This window comes from Orycteropus afer, unplaced genomic scaffold (genome assembly GCF_000298275.1).
Source record: "Orycteropus afer afer isolate SDZICR_OR568_19922 unplaced genomic scaffold, OryAfe1.0 scaffold00536, whole genome shotgun sequence".
Taxonomy (NCBI): Eukaryota; Metazoa; Chordata; class Mammalia; order Tubulidentata; family Orycteropodidae; genus Orycteropus; species Orycteropus afer.
This window is the reverse complement of record NW_006922123.1, coordinates 201,955-216,381: the sequence shown is the minus strand read 5'-3', so window position 1 is coordinate 216,381 and position 14,427 is coordinate 201,955. Positions and strand designations below refer to the sequence as shown.

Sequence of the window (14,427 nt, the reverse complement as noted above, 5' to 3'; positions counted from 1 at the left end):
TTTCATGATCATTTGAGATGCAAATCAAAACAACAATGAGATACCATCTCACCCCAGCACTGATGGCAGGGTTCAATGAGACAGAAAAGAACAAATACTGGTGGGAATGTGGAGAGATTGGAACTCTCATACACTGCTGGTGAGTTGGTGAAGTGATAAAACCACTGTGGAAAGCAGTATAGTGATTCCTTAGAAAGCTGGAATTGGAGATACCATTTGACCCAGCAATCCCATTACTAGGTATATATCTTAGAGTGGTGAGAGCCAGGACAGGAACAGATATATGCACACTCATGTTCATCACAGTACTATTTACAATAGCAAAAAGATGGAAACAACCTATGTGCCCATCAGCAGAAGAGTGGATGACCAAAGTATGGTCCCTACATACAGTGGAGTGCTATGCAGCAGTAAAGAATAATGTAGAGTCTGCAAAATACTGCATAATATGGATGAACTTGGAGGACATTATGCTGAGTGAAATAAGTCAACCACAGAAGGACAAATATAGTATTAGTTTGTTGTTGTGGAGGGTCAAGGAAAGGTTTATATACGGAGGGAAACTTTGTTGGTTTCCAGGGGTGGGAGGGGAGGGGAGGGAATACTGTTAAAAAAAAAAAAATGCATTGACCCATGTCACTTTAGTTTTGTGTATTTCCCTGTACGTAAGTTACATTTCGGGAGCTCTGGTAGCATAGTGCTTAAGGCACTTGACTGCTAACCAGAAGGCTAGCAGTTCAAACCCACCAGCCACTCCTCAGATCAACAACAAATGGTATTGAAGGAAGACATCTTGCTGCCTTGCAGGAATTGGTGAAAAACAAGGCTCCAGGAATTAACAGAATACCCGCTGAGATGTTTCAATAAATAGATGCAGTGCTGAAGGTGCTCACTTGTTTATGCCAAGAAGTTTGAAAGACAGCTACCTAGCCAAATGACTGGAAGATATCCATATTTGTACTCATTCCAAAGAAAGGTGGTCCAACAGAATGCAGAAATTATCTAACAATGAATGCCATTAATGTCACACACAAGTAAAATTTTTCTGAAAATAAACCAAAAAGAGTTGGAGCAGTATATTGAAAGGGAACTCTCTGAAATTCAAGCTGGGTTCAGAAGAGGCGCTGAAATGAGGGACATAACTGACGATGTCAGATGGATCTTGGCTGAAAGCAAAGAATACCAGAAAGATGTTTCCCTTTGTTTTATTTACTATGCAAATGCATTTTACTATGTGATTCACAACAAATTACAGATAACATTGTGAAGAATGAGAATTCCAGAACATTAATTGTGTTCATGAAAAACCTGTCTGTAGATCAAGAAGCTGCTGTTCAAACAGAACAAAGGGATACTGCATGGTTTACAATTAGGAAGGGTGTGTGTCAAGGTAGCATCCTTAATTCAGTCTGCATGCTGAGCAAATAATCTGAGAAACTGAACTATATGAAGAAGAACACAGCATCAGAATTGGAAGCATCATTAACAACCTGCAGTATGCAGATGAGATAACCTTGCTAGCTGAATGGGAAGATGACCTGAAACACTTACTGATGAAGGTCAAACTACAGCCTGCAATATGGATTATACCTCAATATAAAGAAAAAGAAAATCCTCACAACTGGGCCAATAAGCAACATTACGATAAATGAAGAAAAAATTGAATTTGTCAGGGATTTCATTTCACTTAGGTTAACAGTCAACACCCATGGAAGCAGCAGTCAAGAAATGAGATGATGTATTGCACTGGGCAAATCTGCTGCAAAGGACCCCTTTAAAGTCTTAAACAGCAAAGATGTTTGTATGAAGACGAAGGTGTGCCTGACCCAAGCCATGGTATTTTCAATCTCCTCATATGCATGTGAAAACTGTAGAATGAATGAGGAAGACAGAAGAGTTGATGGTTTCAAATTCTGGTGTTGGCAAAGAGTAGTGAAAACACCATGGGCAGCCAGAAGAAAGAACAACTCTGTCCTGCAAGAAGTGCAGCCAGAATCCTCCTTGAAAATGAGAATGGCCAGACTTTGTTCCACCCACTTTGGTCAGAGGGGACTAGTCCCTGGAGAAGCATATCATGCTTGGTAAAGTAGAGGGTCAACGGAAAAGGGGAGGACTCTGAACAAGATGGATGGATACAGTGGCTGCAATGATGGGCACAGGCATAGCAAGGATTGTGAGGATGGTGCAGAATGGGGCGTTGTTTCATTTGTTTTCCACAGAGTTGCTATGAGTTAGAGCTAATGCTATGGCAACTAACAACAGCTTTAACAGCAGAGGAAGACAGTAGACTTTTCTTGCCTTTCCAAAATTAAGATTATTCCTATATCTAAGTGTAAAAGCCAGTTTTATCTGACAATCCCTGTTTTTCTTTCCTAACCTAATCTATAAATTAATACATAACCAACACTGAATTATAAATTTACTGTTAAATTATGTTTTGGGTTTCCCACACACTAAGTCAGTATCCAAACTGATTTGCTACCTTGCATATGAAAAGAGGAATGCTAGAAGCATCCAGGTATCTTTGGCTTATCCCAGTTTTTGGAGCAGAACCCTTCTATGAGCTGAATAAACCAGTGTCCTAGAGCCCTCCAAGGATCCAGGTGTTTAAAACCAAAACCAAACCAAACCCACTGCCATCGAGTTGGTTCCATCTCATAGCGACCCCCATTAAGTTTCTAAGGCGGTAAATCCTTGTGGAAGTAGATTGCCCCATCTTCCTTCCATGAAGTGGCTTGTGGATATTAACTGTCAATCTTCTGGTTAGCAGACAAAAGCCTTAGGCACTGTACCACCAGAACTCCCTAGGTGTTTAAGAGGACTTTTCAATTTCAGACAGAACCCCTGAATTTAGGCTCTCCTAACCGTGCTAACTCTTCCTCAGTTTGTACATAAAAGACAAACCTGTGCTTTAGAGGGCTTTACTCACTACTAGGAGTGCATCAGAAGCGCACTATCAACCTTAACACACTCCTTGACCCTTTGTGCAGGGGTCTGCATTTGTTTATGTCCATGCCAGCTCTACTCCAACTAACTGAAGCCTTGGCAGGCTTCTTGCATCACCTCTCCCCATGTGGGTGCTTCATGTGGTAAGAGCTCCAGTGTTTCTGAACAATACCAAACACTGGCCAACCATTTTGAAAAAAAAAAATTAAAATACAAAAACTCACTGCCTTCAAGTCGGATCCAACTCATAGTGACCCCCTCCTTGGGTTTCTGAGGCAGTATCACCTTGGAAGTGAAACTTCCTTGTGAGGAGTGGTGAACAGCCAGCCTTCTGGTTAGCAGTGCCCATGAAACTTTTAATGGTCCTCTTCAATATTCCACTTCAATACTGCTCTACCCCAATCTACTGACATTCCTCCTTCTTCTGATGAAGGTGAAGCTCAAGACTGTGCAGAAATTGTCCAGATACTGAGTATGACCATCCTAGCTTGATTGAAATTCTCTCATTCAATGCTAATGTGAGAGTGTTTGTGATGGGTCATATCTGAAAAATAATCAATGTATCCGATATATTGTATATGCTTTAATGTCTAAATACTTACATAGAAAGTGCCTCTATGCCAAAAGCTCCTTTGAACATAAGTGTGCTTCCTTGCTAAAGGTTGTAAGTTTACACCTTATTAATAGCATCTCCCATTGTGGAGTTAAGTATAATTTTAATATGTTGACAAAGGAAAGTGTTCTATAACTTTGAAAGTCACCCTAATGACAATTGAAAGAGAAATTAATAATGTACTTGAAACAAATGTACATCCAAAGGAAATATCAGTTACTAAAACTAAAGTCCATAATGACAATAGTTCTAAAACAAATGTCCTGGTTAATGTCTATACAAATAGCCCTCACTTATTCTGTCATTGTTAACATTAAAAAGACAATTGCTTACTATGGCTTCATAGATCCACAGGACTCTCTGACACTGTGAATGGAAAACGAATGACATTGGACATGTCATTCGTTTGTGTTGGCTCATGCAGTTGGATGTTACACTAAACCATCTTCAGTTAAACAGATTCAGGCAATGAAAGAAGATCGGTGAGAAAAATTTCACGAACCTGAACAGGTGACCAGATCTTGGGTTATTGCCAATGATCACAGAAATAAAGTAAAGGCAGAGCAATGTTCAAAACTTTTGCACTGAGGATCGTTTAATGATGCTCAAACAGATTTCACTCATATCATGAAATACTACACACTAAAGCTTTAAATTTATTTTGGAATTGTTTATATATTTTCTGGGAGCATTAAAGTTTCATCAACTTTTCCCCTTCGCTCCTAAATTATTTTATCAAGGAGTTGAGTTTCTCAGTCATCTATTTTCTTGGCTTCAAATGGGTGAGGGGAAAAGCCTGTCACCGTGTGAGCGATGTTATCTGTGTTCAGTTGCAGGTGCGCTTTGGAAGTTCTCTGTCCTGGTGCTAATTTGACTCTTCCCTTCTCATCTATCACAGAGTGTTGATAAAGAGTCACAAGCCAAACTATCATGTCGATGTAATTTTCTTACCTTTAAAACATAGTTCTTTTTCTCCACACATTAGTATTTCAGGTATTTAGAAAAAGTTTCAATATTTTTGAAGGAACGGTTAAGCATTCAGATGATGTCTCGTCCCATCTCCTGACATAGCTTTTCAGCTTACAGAATAGGAATGTCCATTGAATAATGCTGATGTCTGAGAAACCATTTGGACAATTGCCATTTTTATATCAAACTTCTAACTGGAAAAATTTCCTGGATTTTTGCATCAAAAACTCTTAAAAGGAAAACGCTCACCCATCCAGCATCCTGCCCCCCATCAGATGGCTCTCTTCCTCTGCAGGGCTCTGTGGAAGGCACTCTTCACCTGGGCGTTCCTCAGGCTGTAGATGAGAGGGTTCAGCATTGGGTTGAAGAGGCCATAAAATAGGGACAGAAATTTCTGGGGCTCCCCTGGTTGATTGGAGTCTGAGACCATGTAAACCACAATGGCTATGCCAAAGAAGAGCCCAACCACGCAGAAGTGGGAGGAGCATGTGGAGAAGGCCTTTCTGCGGCCCTCCCTGGACTGGATTCTCAGGATAGCCCAGAGAATATGCACATAGGAAACCAGCATTAAGCAGAGTGGCCCAATGAAGAAAAACACACTGGCAGCAAGGATGACCATTTGGCTGATCCAGGTGTCAGCACAGACCAGCTTGAGGACAGATAGGAGTTCACAGAAGAAGTGGTTCACTTCACGGGGCCCACAGAAGGGCAGCCTTAGAAGGAGAATGGCAATGACAGTGGCAAGGATAAGCCCACATGACCAGGGCAGGATGGCCAAGGTAATGCACACAGTCCAGCTCATGGTGGCAGTATAATGTAGGGGGTGGCAGATGGCCACGTACCTGTCATAGGACATCACCACTAGAATCATGCACTCTGCACCAGCAAAAGCAATATACAAAAATGTCTGCATTATGCATGGGATAAAGGAGATGGCTTTATTTTGGCTCACTAGGGTTGCCAGCATCTTGGGGACACTGTTGGAAGCATAGGAGATATCGATGACAGACAAGTGGGAGAGGAAGAAGTACATGGGGGTGTGCAGTCTGGGGTCCAGACAGATGAGCCCCAAGATCATCCCATTTGCCAGAAGACTGAAGACGTAGATCAGGGAGAAGATCCAGAAGAGGAGCACTTCCATCTCTCTACGGAGCTGGAATCCCACCAAGAGGAACTCCGTGACCCATGTTTGGTTGCCTCCCATTCCTCAATGACAGTCTATCAAGAACAGAAGTGTGAAACGAAGGTAAGAGCTGGAGAACCAATGAAAATTGGAGGTATCTACCTAAAATTGAGTTCAGAGAGATGTTTCATAGTTGTGCCTGCTCAGCCTATTCGTCCAGTTCCCAACCTTTGCTTACCTTCCTCTTCCATATTCTTGCTATGAAATTAACTCATATTTTAAAAAGTGTCAACATTACAAAAAGGACTTCTTTAACTCTTCATGCAGATTCAACAAATGTTAACATCTCTTTTTTATTTATCATTTTCTTTTACACTGTCTCGTTGTTAGTGACCACTGAGCCGGTCCCTGCTCACAGCGATTCTATGTGCCAAGGAATAAAACACTGCTCAGACCTGTGCCATCCTCACAGTTGTTGCCAGGTTTGAGCCCACTGTGGCAGCCACTGTGTCAATTCATCTCAGTGTGATTAAAGGTCTTCCTCTTTTGGGTGACCCTCTACCCTACTAAGCATGATGTCTTTCTCCAGGGACTAGTCCCTCCCCAGAACATGGCCAAAGTACATGAGACAAAATCTCACCATCCTCACATCTAAGGAGCATTCTGGCTGTACTTAAACCCAGACACATGTGTTCATTCTGCTGGCAGTCAATATTCTTCATCCACACCATAACTCAAGGGCATCCGTTCTTCTGCAGACTTTGTTCGTCATTGTCTATCTTTTTCATGCATATGAGGTGATTGAATATACCATGGCTTGGGTCAGGCATACCTTAATCTTCAAAGTGACATCTTTGCTTTTTAACACTTAAAGAGGTATTTTGCAGCAGATTTGCCTAATGCAATATGTCATTTGATTTCTTGACTGCTGCCTCCATGGGCACTGATTATGTATCCAAGTAAAATGAAATCCTTGACAACTTCAGTATTTTCTTCATTCATCGTAATGCTGCTCATTGGTCCAGTTCTTTCTTTGATTTTTATTTTCTTTATGTTGAGATGCAATCCATACTGAAGGCTGTACTTTCCACACACATACTGTTATTTTTTCAACCCATTTGAGTTAAGCTGTAGACATGATTCCCATTTGCACCTAAGTTTCTCATGTTTGCAAACAAGGATGTTCACTCACCTAACTACAGTATAGTTGTTAAAATTCATATTTCATATTCACATGGTTATTTTTTTTCCAGTGTACAGTATTCTCCCATCAAACTCCCTGGTCCAGAACTCAATATAAGATCACACATTATTCTTCCTGCCACCTACCTTTCATCACCGTTCATGCAGAATGGTTACTCAGCTTTTCTTTGCCCTTCCTTGCGTTGATATTTTTGATGAGTATAGAGTAGTTGTTGTGCTGACTGTCCTTCATATTAAGATTGTCTGGGGTTCACGTTTTGATTCAGATAATACATTTTCTGCAGGAAAAAACCAATATTCTCCTCAGCACTTTCCATCATGAGTTGCTTGATCTTAATTGGTTGAAGTAGTATTTCCAACATAAGATTTCTATACTTTCCGTAGTGAAATTTCTGAGGACACCCATTAAATTGCTATGTAAATATCTTGTTTATCATACAACTTTCTGCCACTAGTTTTAGTTTTGATTTTCTTGCCTAACTCAATCGTTAGTACTGTTGGTTGCAAAATTTTCTAACCATATATTTTTTTATCATTTATTTTTGGCAATTATATTACAAGGAAGGCCTTCATATCCCTCTATCTCTCATCTATCTATCTATATATCTGCCTCTTTCTATCCTTTTATCATCTATCATCTGTTTAGCATCCATCATCCATCTGTCCATCCATCCATCCATCCATCATCTACTCTTACCCATTCATCCATTTTCTATTCATCCACCCATTCTCTATCCATCTACCCATTCATCTATCCATCCATTATCAATCCATCCATCCATTTGTACAATTACCTGCCTATTACAAGGGCTCATTTTTTGATTGAGTGATTACCTATTACTGTAATTATTCTTGTGCTTAAATTGTCCCACATTTGGATGTTTCAAGTTGTCTTCTTACCTACTTAACATATGACCCATTTTTTTCTTTTTTAAAAAATACATTTTTAATTGTGGTAAATATATAGGTAACAAATCATTTCCCACTTCAACAATCTTCATATGTACATTTTGATGACATTAAAAATGCTCCTCATGTTCCCATATTTTTAAATACCTCTCACTTCTTTCTCTATATCAGGGTGTTTCTGGGCCATCTTTCATGTTCCCCACTTCAGCCATGGAAACAGCCTTTTCTCCAGAGAGCCCTAGTTCTTCTCTGTGGATAATTACATTTGAAAGACCAACATACCTGTGACCATAAATAAGTTTGACAGATGATATTTCTACATACATATTTGTATGTATTATAAGAACGTCCATATATAAAACAAAGCTAACTGGGCAAAGTTATAATAATTTCTTAGTCACAGTCAACCACCCTGAGGGAGTGAGTTACTGGGTCCATAGGCTCAGGACCATGGTTGATTGGAACATCAAGCTCAATTGGCTAACATATTACACAAAAATATTGTTGTACATCCTACTTTGGTGAGTAGCAAGTGGGGTCTTAAAAGCTTGCAAGCAGCCATCTAAGATACAACAATTGGTCTCTCTGTGTCCACAACAAGTAAGAATGAAGAAACCAAAGATGACGGAAACAATTCATCCAAGGGACTAGTGGACCATGTCAACAGACATGACCCTGAGACCAGAAGAACTAGGAGGTGCATGGCTACCACTGTCAACCATTCAGAAAGAAATCAAAATATGAGATTCTGCATAAAGTGGGAGAAAAATGTGGAGCAAAACTCAAAATTATTAAAAAAAAAAGTCCAGGCTTACTCATCTGACAGAGACTGGTGCCCCTAGCCACCTGTTGGGCCTGGAATTGAACTCACTCCTGTGGCTTCCAGCCAAACAACAAACAGTCATATAAGGTGAAGATTTACACCAGGTAGGTACACTTCTTAGAATAATCAACCATGGGAGATCAGAAGGGCAGTGTTTGCACAGGGATAGAGCTCAGAGGGGAGGAATGCATGGGAATGAAGGACACAGGGAAAGGGTAACCAGAGGGAGGGAGTGGGAAGAGAGCTGTTGTATTATGGGGATTGCAGTCAATGTCATGAAACAAAATGTGTATGAAATGTTGTGTGGAAAATGAATTTGCTCTGTAAACTTCCATCCAAATTACACACACACACAAAAAGCCTGAGGGGTAGATAGGAGGGGTGAGAGGAAATGAGAACACATTGCTTAAGGGACAATTCTAGATTATCTAGGTGATCTCCCAATTCAGTGACAGGTGTCCTTATAGGAGAGAGAGGGAGATTGGACACAGACAGATGTGAAGATGTGAAGATGGAGCAGGGAGTGATTACAAGATACTGGCCTTGGTAATTGGAATGATGGGGCCATGAAGCAAGGAATGCCAACCCCTGCCAGAAGCTGGAAGAGCAGGAACCACCCAGAGGAAGTGCAGCCCTTCTGGGATTCGACTACCAGCATCCAGATCTCTGAGGATTGCCTTTATATTGTTTCTAGCCACCAGGTGCGTAGTAATTTGTTATAGGAGTCCTAGGATCTAGCAGTACTTTTACCTGCTTTGAATTGCTGCTCACAAGAGGACAGCTTCAGAGTAGTAGCTCTACGGGGAAATCACATCAATGAGGATACAGTAACCTGAGCTGTAGCCTTGTAGACACGTGTGACAGTGTTGTAAGCTTTTGCAAACTATGAGCCTGAGGGAGGCTGGAGTAGATGGACATAGATGGGCATTTCTACAAACAACGGCTCTGATTGGACAGAGACAAAGCCATACCTTCTCTCATTTTCATGAAGGTCACTGCATTTGGGAGGCTTCTGTATAAATGTGCATTAAGGAGGTGACCTTAATTTTTGCTGTAATTACAGAGAGTTCCCATCATGTGCAAAGTGGGAGACAGCAACATCACACATGCAGAATTCTGCTCAGTCACACTGGACCCTGAAGAAACACATTTAACCTCCAACATAACGAATAATAGTATTGTGGGAAGTAACTCAAATGACTGTCACCCAGTAAGAACCCTCACATCTTGACTTTTTAATTTAGTTATATTTGTGGCTGAATCAATAAATGCTTTTATCTTCATCTTTCTTGCCTCCATTTTCATTATGATTTTAAAAAATAAGCAATATGAAAAAATAAGGGGACGATGGGTTAACAACCCTTAAGCAGTGACGGCACAGGGACAGAGGAGGGGGTATGTAGTGATGCGGAGTCTCCCCTGGCCGAGGGCATCCATAAAACAATGGCAGCTCTGGAGAGAAAGGCTCTTGTCTGTGCAAACAGCTCTCCCCCTGGCCATCCTGCATCTCAGCTAGGGGAGCTGTGTCTCCTCTCCCCAACTCTGCTCTACAGAGCAGGCCCTCATTCCATCCAATTTCTGATGGGAAAGTATGTGCATAAAACACAGTGATTTCGGAGACTGGTCTTTCTCAAGACAACGTGACAACCTGGGAGAGTTCTGGTCGGAAATAACTACATGCCTAACTTTCCTCGTACATTGTTTCATGAAGGAAAAGAGTTTACAGCAGCTGTTACTAGAGTTTTCCATTGATAAGAGGTTTGTCTGAACATCAATATCTTCACTAAGGTCGGGAGTTCTACAAGGTCTTTTCATTAATTTTGCTGTCTCAGAGCCTTACCCAGCGGCGATGTCCAGATATAAGGCCTGTCATTCTCTGAGACTCTTCTCATCCGTAATTCTGTGCTAGCTGAGACCGTCACCACCTGATCACACTGAAGTGACGGGAGGACAGGCAGAGGGAGCCAGGCGCCCTGCCACCGCAGAGAGGGTGAAGGCTCCGTAGTGTGAGGGGCACCTAGGTGTCTTTCCCTCTACCTGGAATAGGTCACCAAGGCAGGCCACCCTCTCCACATAGCCACAGTGATTTCTTCTCCCATCCCATCCTATTTCATCTCCCTCACTGAAAACCACCTCCCAGCACTGATGAATTCCTTCTACCTAAAGAGACGTTAGCATTGGACTTGCCCTCAGGAATCTACTTGACCTGGAAGAAGCCCCACAGAGGTGAGACAAGGACCTCCCAGATGGGTGTAGAATCGGCTCCTTCTCAGAGCCTTAGAGGATGAGCTCCCGGATGGAGAACCACTGACTGTGGTGGGGGCAGGTCCTTCTAGAACCTCCAGAGCACAGGTTACAATTGAGTCAGTGAAATAAACACATTCTTTAGGTTCTACTGAGAATTCCACTTCCCAAAGGATCATGAGACATCACACCTAGTTACCTTCTTCCCGAGAGGGGTCAACTAAGGATCCCTGAGGCTTCTCTGTGGAGAGTGAGGCGCTTGTCTGATTGTCCGTGGGGGAATATTCTAGAGAACAGCAGGGCAGATACTGGCACCACACTGAATCCCCATAGGTTTACAAATGTCTCACGGGTCACAAACTTGAGAGATATGTAACAAATCACAGTGTCCAAGCCACGTAAATTGTTTCACGTCTATGAATTCTGACTTACTTACCTGAAATTCCCATGAAGGTACATGAGAGACTGTGACTCCTAGAAGGTTGAGTGGTGGTTTCCCATGGGACCTGTTATGACAACTGCATAGAAACAGAAACGGAAAACAAAACCCAATGCCATTGAGTCTATTCTGACTCTCAATGCCCCTAGAAGACAGAGTAGAACTGCCCCATAGGGTTTCCAAGGCTGTTACATTTATGGAAGCAGACTGCCACATCATCTTTCTTCCATGGAGCAGCTGGTGGGTTTTGGTTAGCAGTGGGGGGCTTAACCACTATACCACTAGGGCTCCCTTGCAGAGGGGTAGGTCCTCCCAAAGGCAAGTTTTGTCTCTGTCTGCAGTAGGACCTTATATGTCAGGGTTGTCATAACGATATGTCTCAATTATTGGGCCCTTACCATGTTTCAGAGGATGAGTTACCATGTTTCAGATACAGTTCACCTCAATTATTGTTCCTCATTTTCTGGAGGAGGAGGCTGAAACTGAAATATAATAACCCAGCAGTTCTGTAAGTGTGGTGTAGGGATGTCTGGGAATCCAGATATCAGAACAATTTTCAGAACAATATGAAGATAGTTTCTGTCTTTTTCACTCTCATTGTCTCACGAATGTACAGTAGGGTTTTCTTCAGGCAACATGACATGTTATACTGCAACATACTGAATCCAGGAGAACTTATAAAAATCTAGCTGCCCTCTGTTAAGCAAAACCAAAAAGAAAAATCACAAAAGATTAAAAAATAAAGCCAATTTTTCAATGCTTTTGTTTGTTTCAGGAAATAAAATTATTTTCTATAAAATAGTGATATATTTTAATATATAATAGCTTCATTTTAAAAAATGAATTTAAAATATTTACTAAAATATTTCTAATATGATGTGTGGACAGGCTGAACTATTAGGTATGTCTATGAAGTGGGGAGTGTACCCAAAACCATGTATAGGGTTGGCAGACAATGGTCCTATAAGTGTATTTGTATGATCTGTAAGAATTCCCAGGTGTATAGTAGAGCTGACAAGGGACAAGTTTGTAGTCACTTCTTGGTCACAGCCAGCTACCCGGAAGGACTGAGTAGTTGAACCGGTGGGCTCAGGGCCATAGTCACAGGGGACATCAAGCTCAATTGGCATAACATATTACCCAAAACATTGTTCCACCTCCTACTTTGGCGAGTAATGACTGGGATCTTAAAAGCTTGCAAGCAGCCATCTAGATACAAGGATGGGTCTCTCCTTGTCCAGAGCAAAGAAGAATGAAGAAAACCAAAGATTCATGTAAACAGTTAGTCATGGAGACTGGCACACGATGCGATCCGTAGGCTATATGACTATGAGAACTAGATGGTGCCCGGCTACCACTGTCAACCACTTGGAGGGGGATCTCTATGTAGGAGATCCTGGATAGAGAGGGAGAACAATGTGGAACAAAACTCAAAATCATTTGAAAAAAAAGGGGGGGGGGACTAGGTTTCAGGTTTGCTGGTCTGATAGGGCTTGGTGGAACCACTGAGACTATGGCCCCTAGCTGCCCTTCAGGTCTGGAATTGAACCCACACCTGTGGCTTCTAGCCAAACAAAAGACAAGCATATGAGTTGAACATTTACCTGAGGTAGATGCACTCCTTGGAGAGAACAGTCATGGGAGAAAGAAGGGCTGTTTATGCACAGGGAGACAGCTCAGGGGGCAAGAGTGCATAGAAGGATGGACACAGGGAAGAGGTAACTATGGAGAGGAAGTGGGAGGGGAGTTGTTGCATTGGGGTAAATTGTAGTCAATGTCATGAGACAAAGTGTATGTGAACTGCTGTATGGAAAGTAAATTTTCACCCAAATCACAATTAAAAAAATATATTTCTAATATGATAAATATTGACAAATATAAATACATAAGCAAAATCTTTGTATCCTCACAAATGTTTAAGAGTTCAAAGGAGTCCTGAGTCCAAAAAGATAGCATTAGCACTAAATGAATTATTGCCAGTCTCACAGGGGCCAGAAGCAAGTGATGCTTATCTGACACTCAGGGTGTAGTGGCCTGACATGACACATGTCCACATCTCACTGCTTCTGTGGATCACAAGTGCTGGCATGGGTTGGCCTGGGTCTCTTTACAGGTCGCACAGCTGAAAGCAAGATTTCTCAGAGCCTCGCATCTTCATCTGAGGCTTTATCTATCTTCCAAATTCAAGGGTTGGTAGCAGAATTCAGTTCCATATGACAGTGGGCCTGGGGTCTCCACATCTTTATTGGCTGTTGACTGGGAGTACTCTCAGCTCCTGCAGCAACATTCTGGACCTCAGTGTGGCCCCTCCATCTTCAAACCATCAGTGATGTGTGATGTGTTGAGTATTTTACACTTCAAATCTCCCTGACATCCACCTCTGCTACTCCGGGGAAGACTCTTGTTGTCTGACCAGGTGAGACCCATCAGGATTACCTCCATATTTTAAGATCAACTTATTTGCAAAATCCCTCCCCTAGATTAGTGCTTGATAGGATAGCCATGGGTCGAAATCTTCTGGGGTCCTTGTTAGAATTCTCCCTCCCACTCACAGTGACTTTTCTTAACTGCTGAGATGGATTTTCATTTTTAACAGCTTATGTTTTTGCCTCACAAAGATACTATCTTGTTATGGCTGTCTTCTTTACCAACCTCCACCAGGACCCCACCCATAGTATTCAGAGCCCTGAATACAAACTCAGAGGGAGAAGTTCCTATTTCTGTCTCCAATTCTAAATAATAAAAACCTACTACTGTCAAGTTGTATCCGATTCATGGTGACCTCTCCTTGGGTTTCTGAGACAGTACGACTACGGAAGTAGATTGCCCAACCTTCCTTCTGAGGAATGGCTGATGGGTTTGAACCGCCAGCCTTCTGGTTAGCAGTCAAGTGCCTTAGGCACTATGCTACCAGAGCTCCATTCTAAGTAATAGGACTTAATATTTTTAACTTTATTTTCTTTTTCAAAACATTTTTTACAGAGTAGAAGTTTTTTTGAACATTTACCAAGATCTGCTCTGGTAGCATAGTGCCTAAGGCACTTGACTGCTAACCAGAAGGCTGGCAGTTCAAACCCACCAGCTACTCCACTCCTCAGAAGGAAGGTTGGGCAATCTACTTCCATAGTGATACTGCCTTGGAAACCTAAGGAAGGGTT

At 41.8% G+C, this 14,427-nt stretch overlaps 1 protein-coding gene across 1 annotated transcript; it reads right to left on the bottom strand.

The window, feature by feature from the left end:
• Positions 1 to 4,799: 4,799 nt before the first annotated feature.
• On the bottom strand, positions 4,800 to 5,732 carry LOC103209826 (olfactory receptor 2A2-like). Its single transcript, XM_042782942.1, has 2 exons — positions 5,481 to 5,732; positions 4,800 to 5,435 (listed from the first exon to the last, which is right to left on the bottom strand). Exons 1-2 carry the CDS (start codon positions 5,730 to 5,732, stop codon positions 4,800 to 4,802), a joined length of 888 nt encoding a protein of 295 aa, XP_042638876.1.
• Between the last annotated feature and the right edge of the window lie 8,695 nt (positions 5,733 to 14,427).

What these genes read in the sequence shown, in the direction of transcription:
- LOC103209826 (XM_042782942.1), bottom strand. Translation starts at nt 5,732, where the DNA reads ATGGGAGGCAACCAAACATGGGTCACGGAGTTCCTCTTGGTGGGATTC. An exon ending in CCAAGATGCTGGCAACCCTA is followed by an intron (nt 5,436 to 5,480) that starts GTGAGCCAAAAT and finishes TGCATAATGCAG; the next exon opens with ACATTTTTGTATATTGCTTT.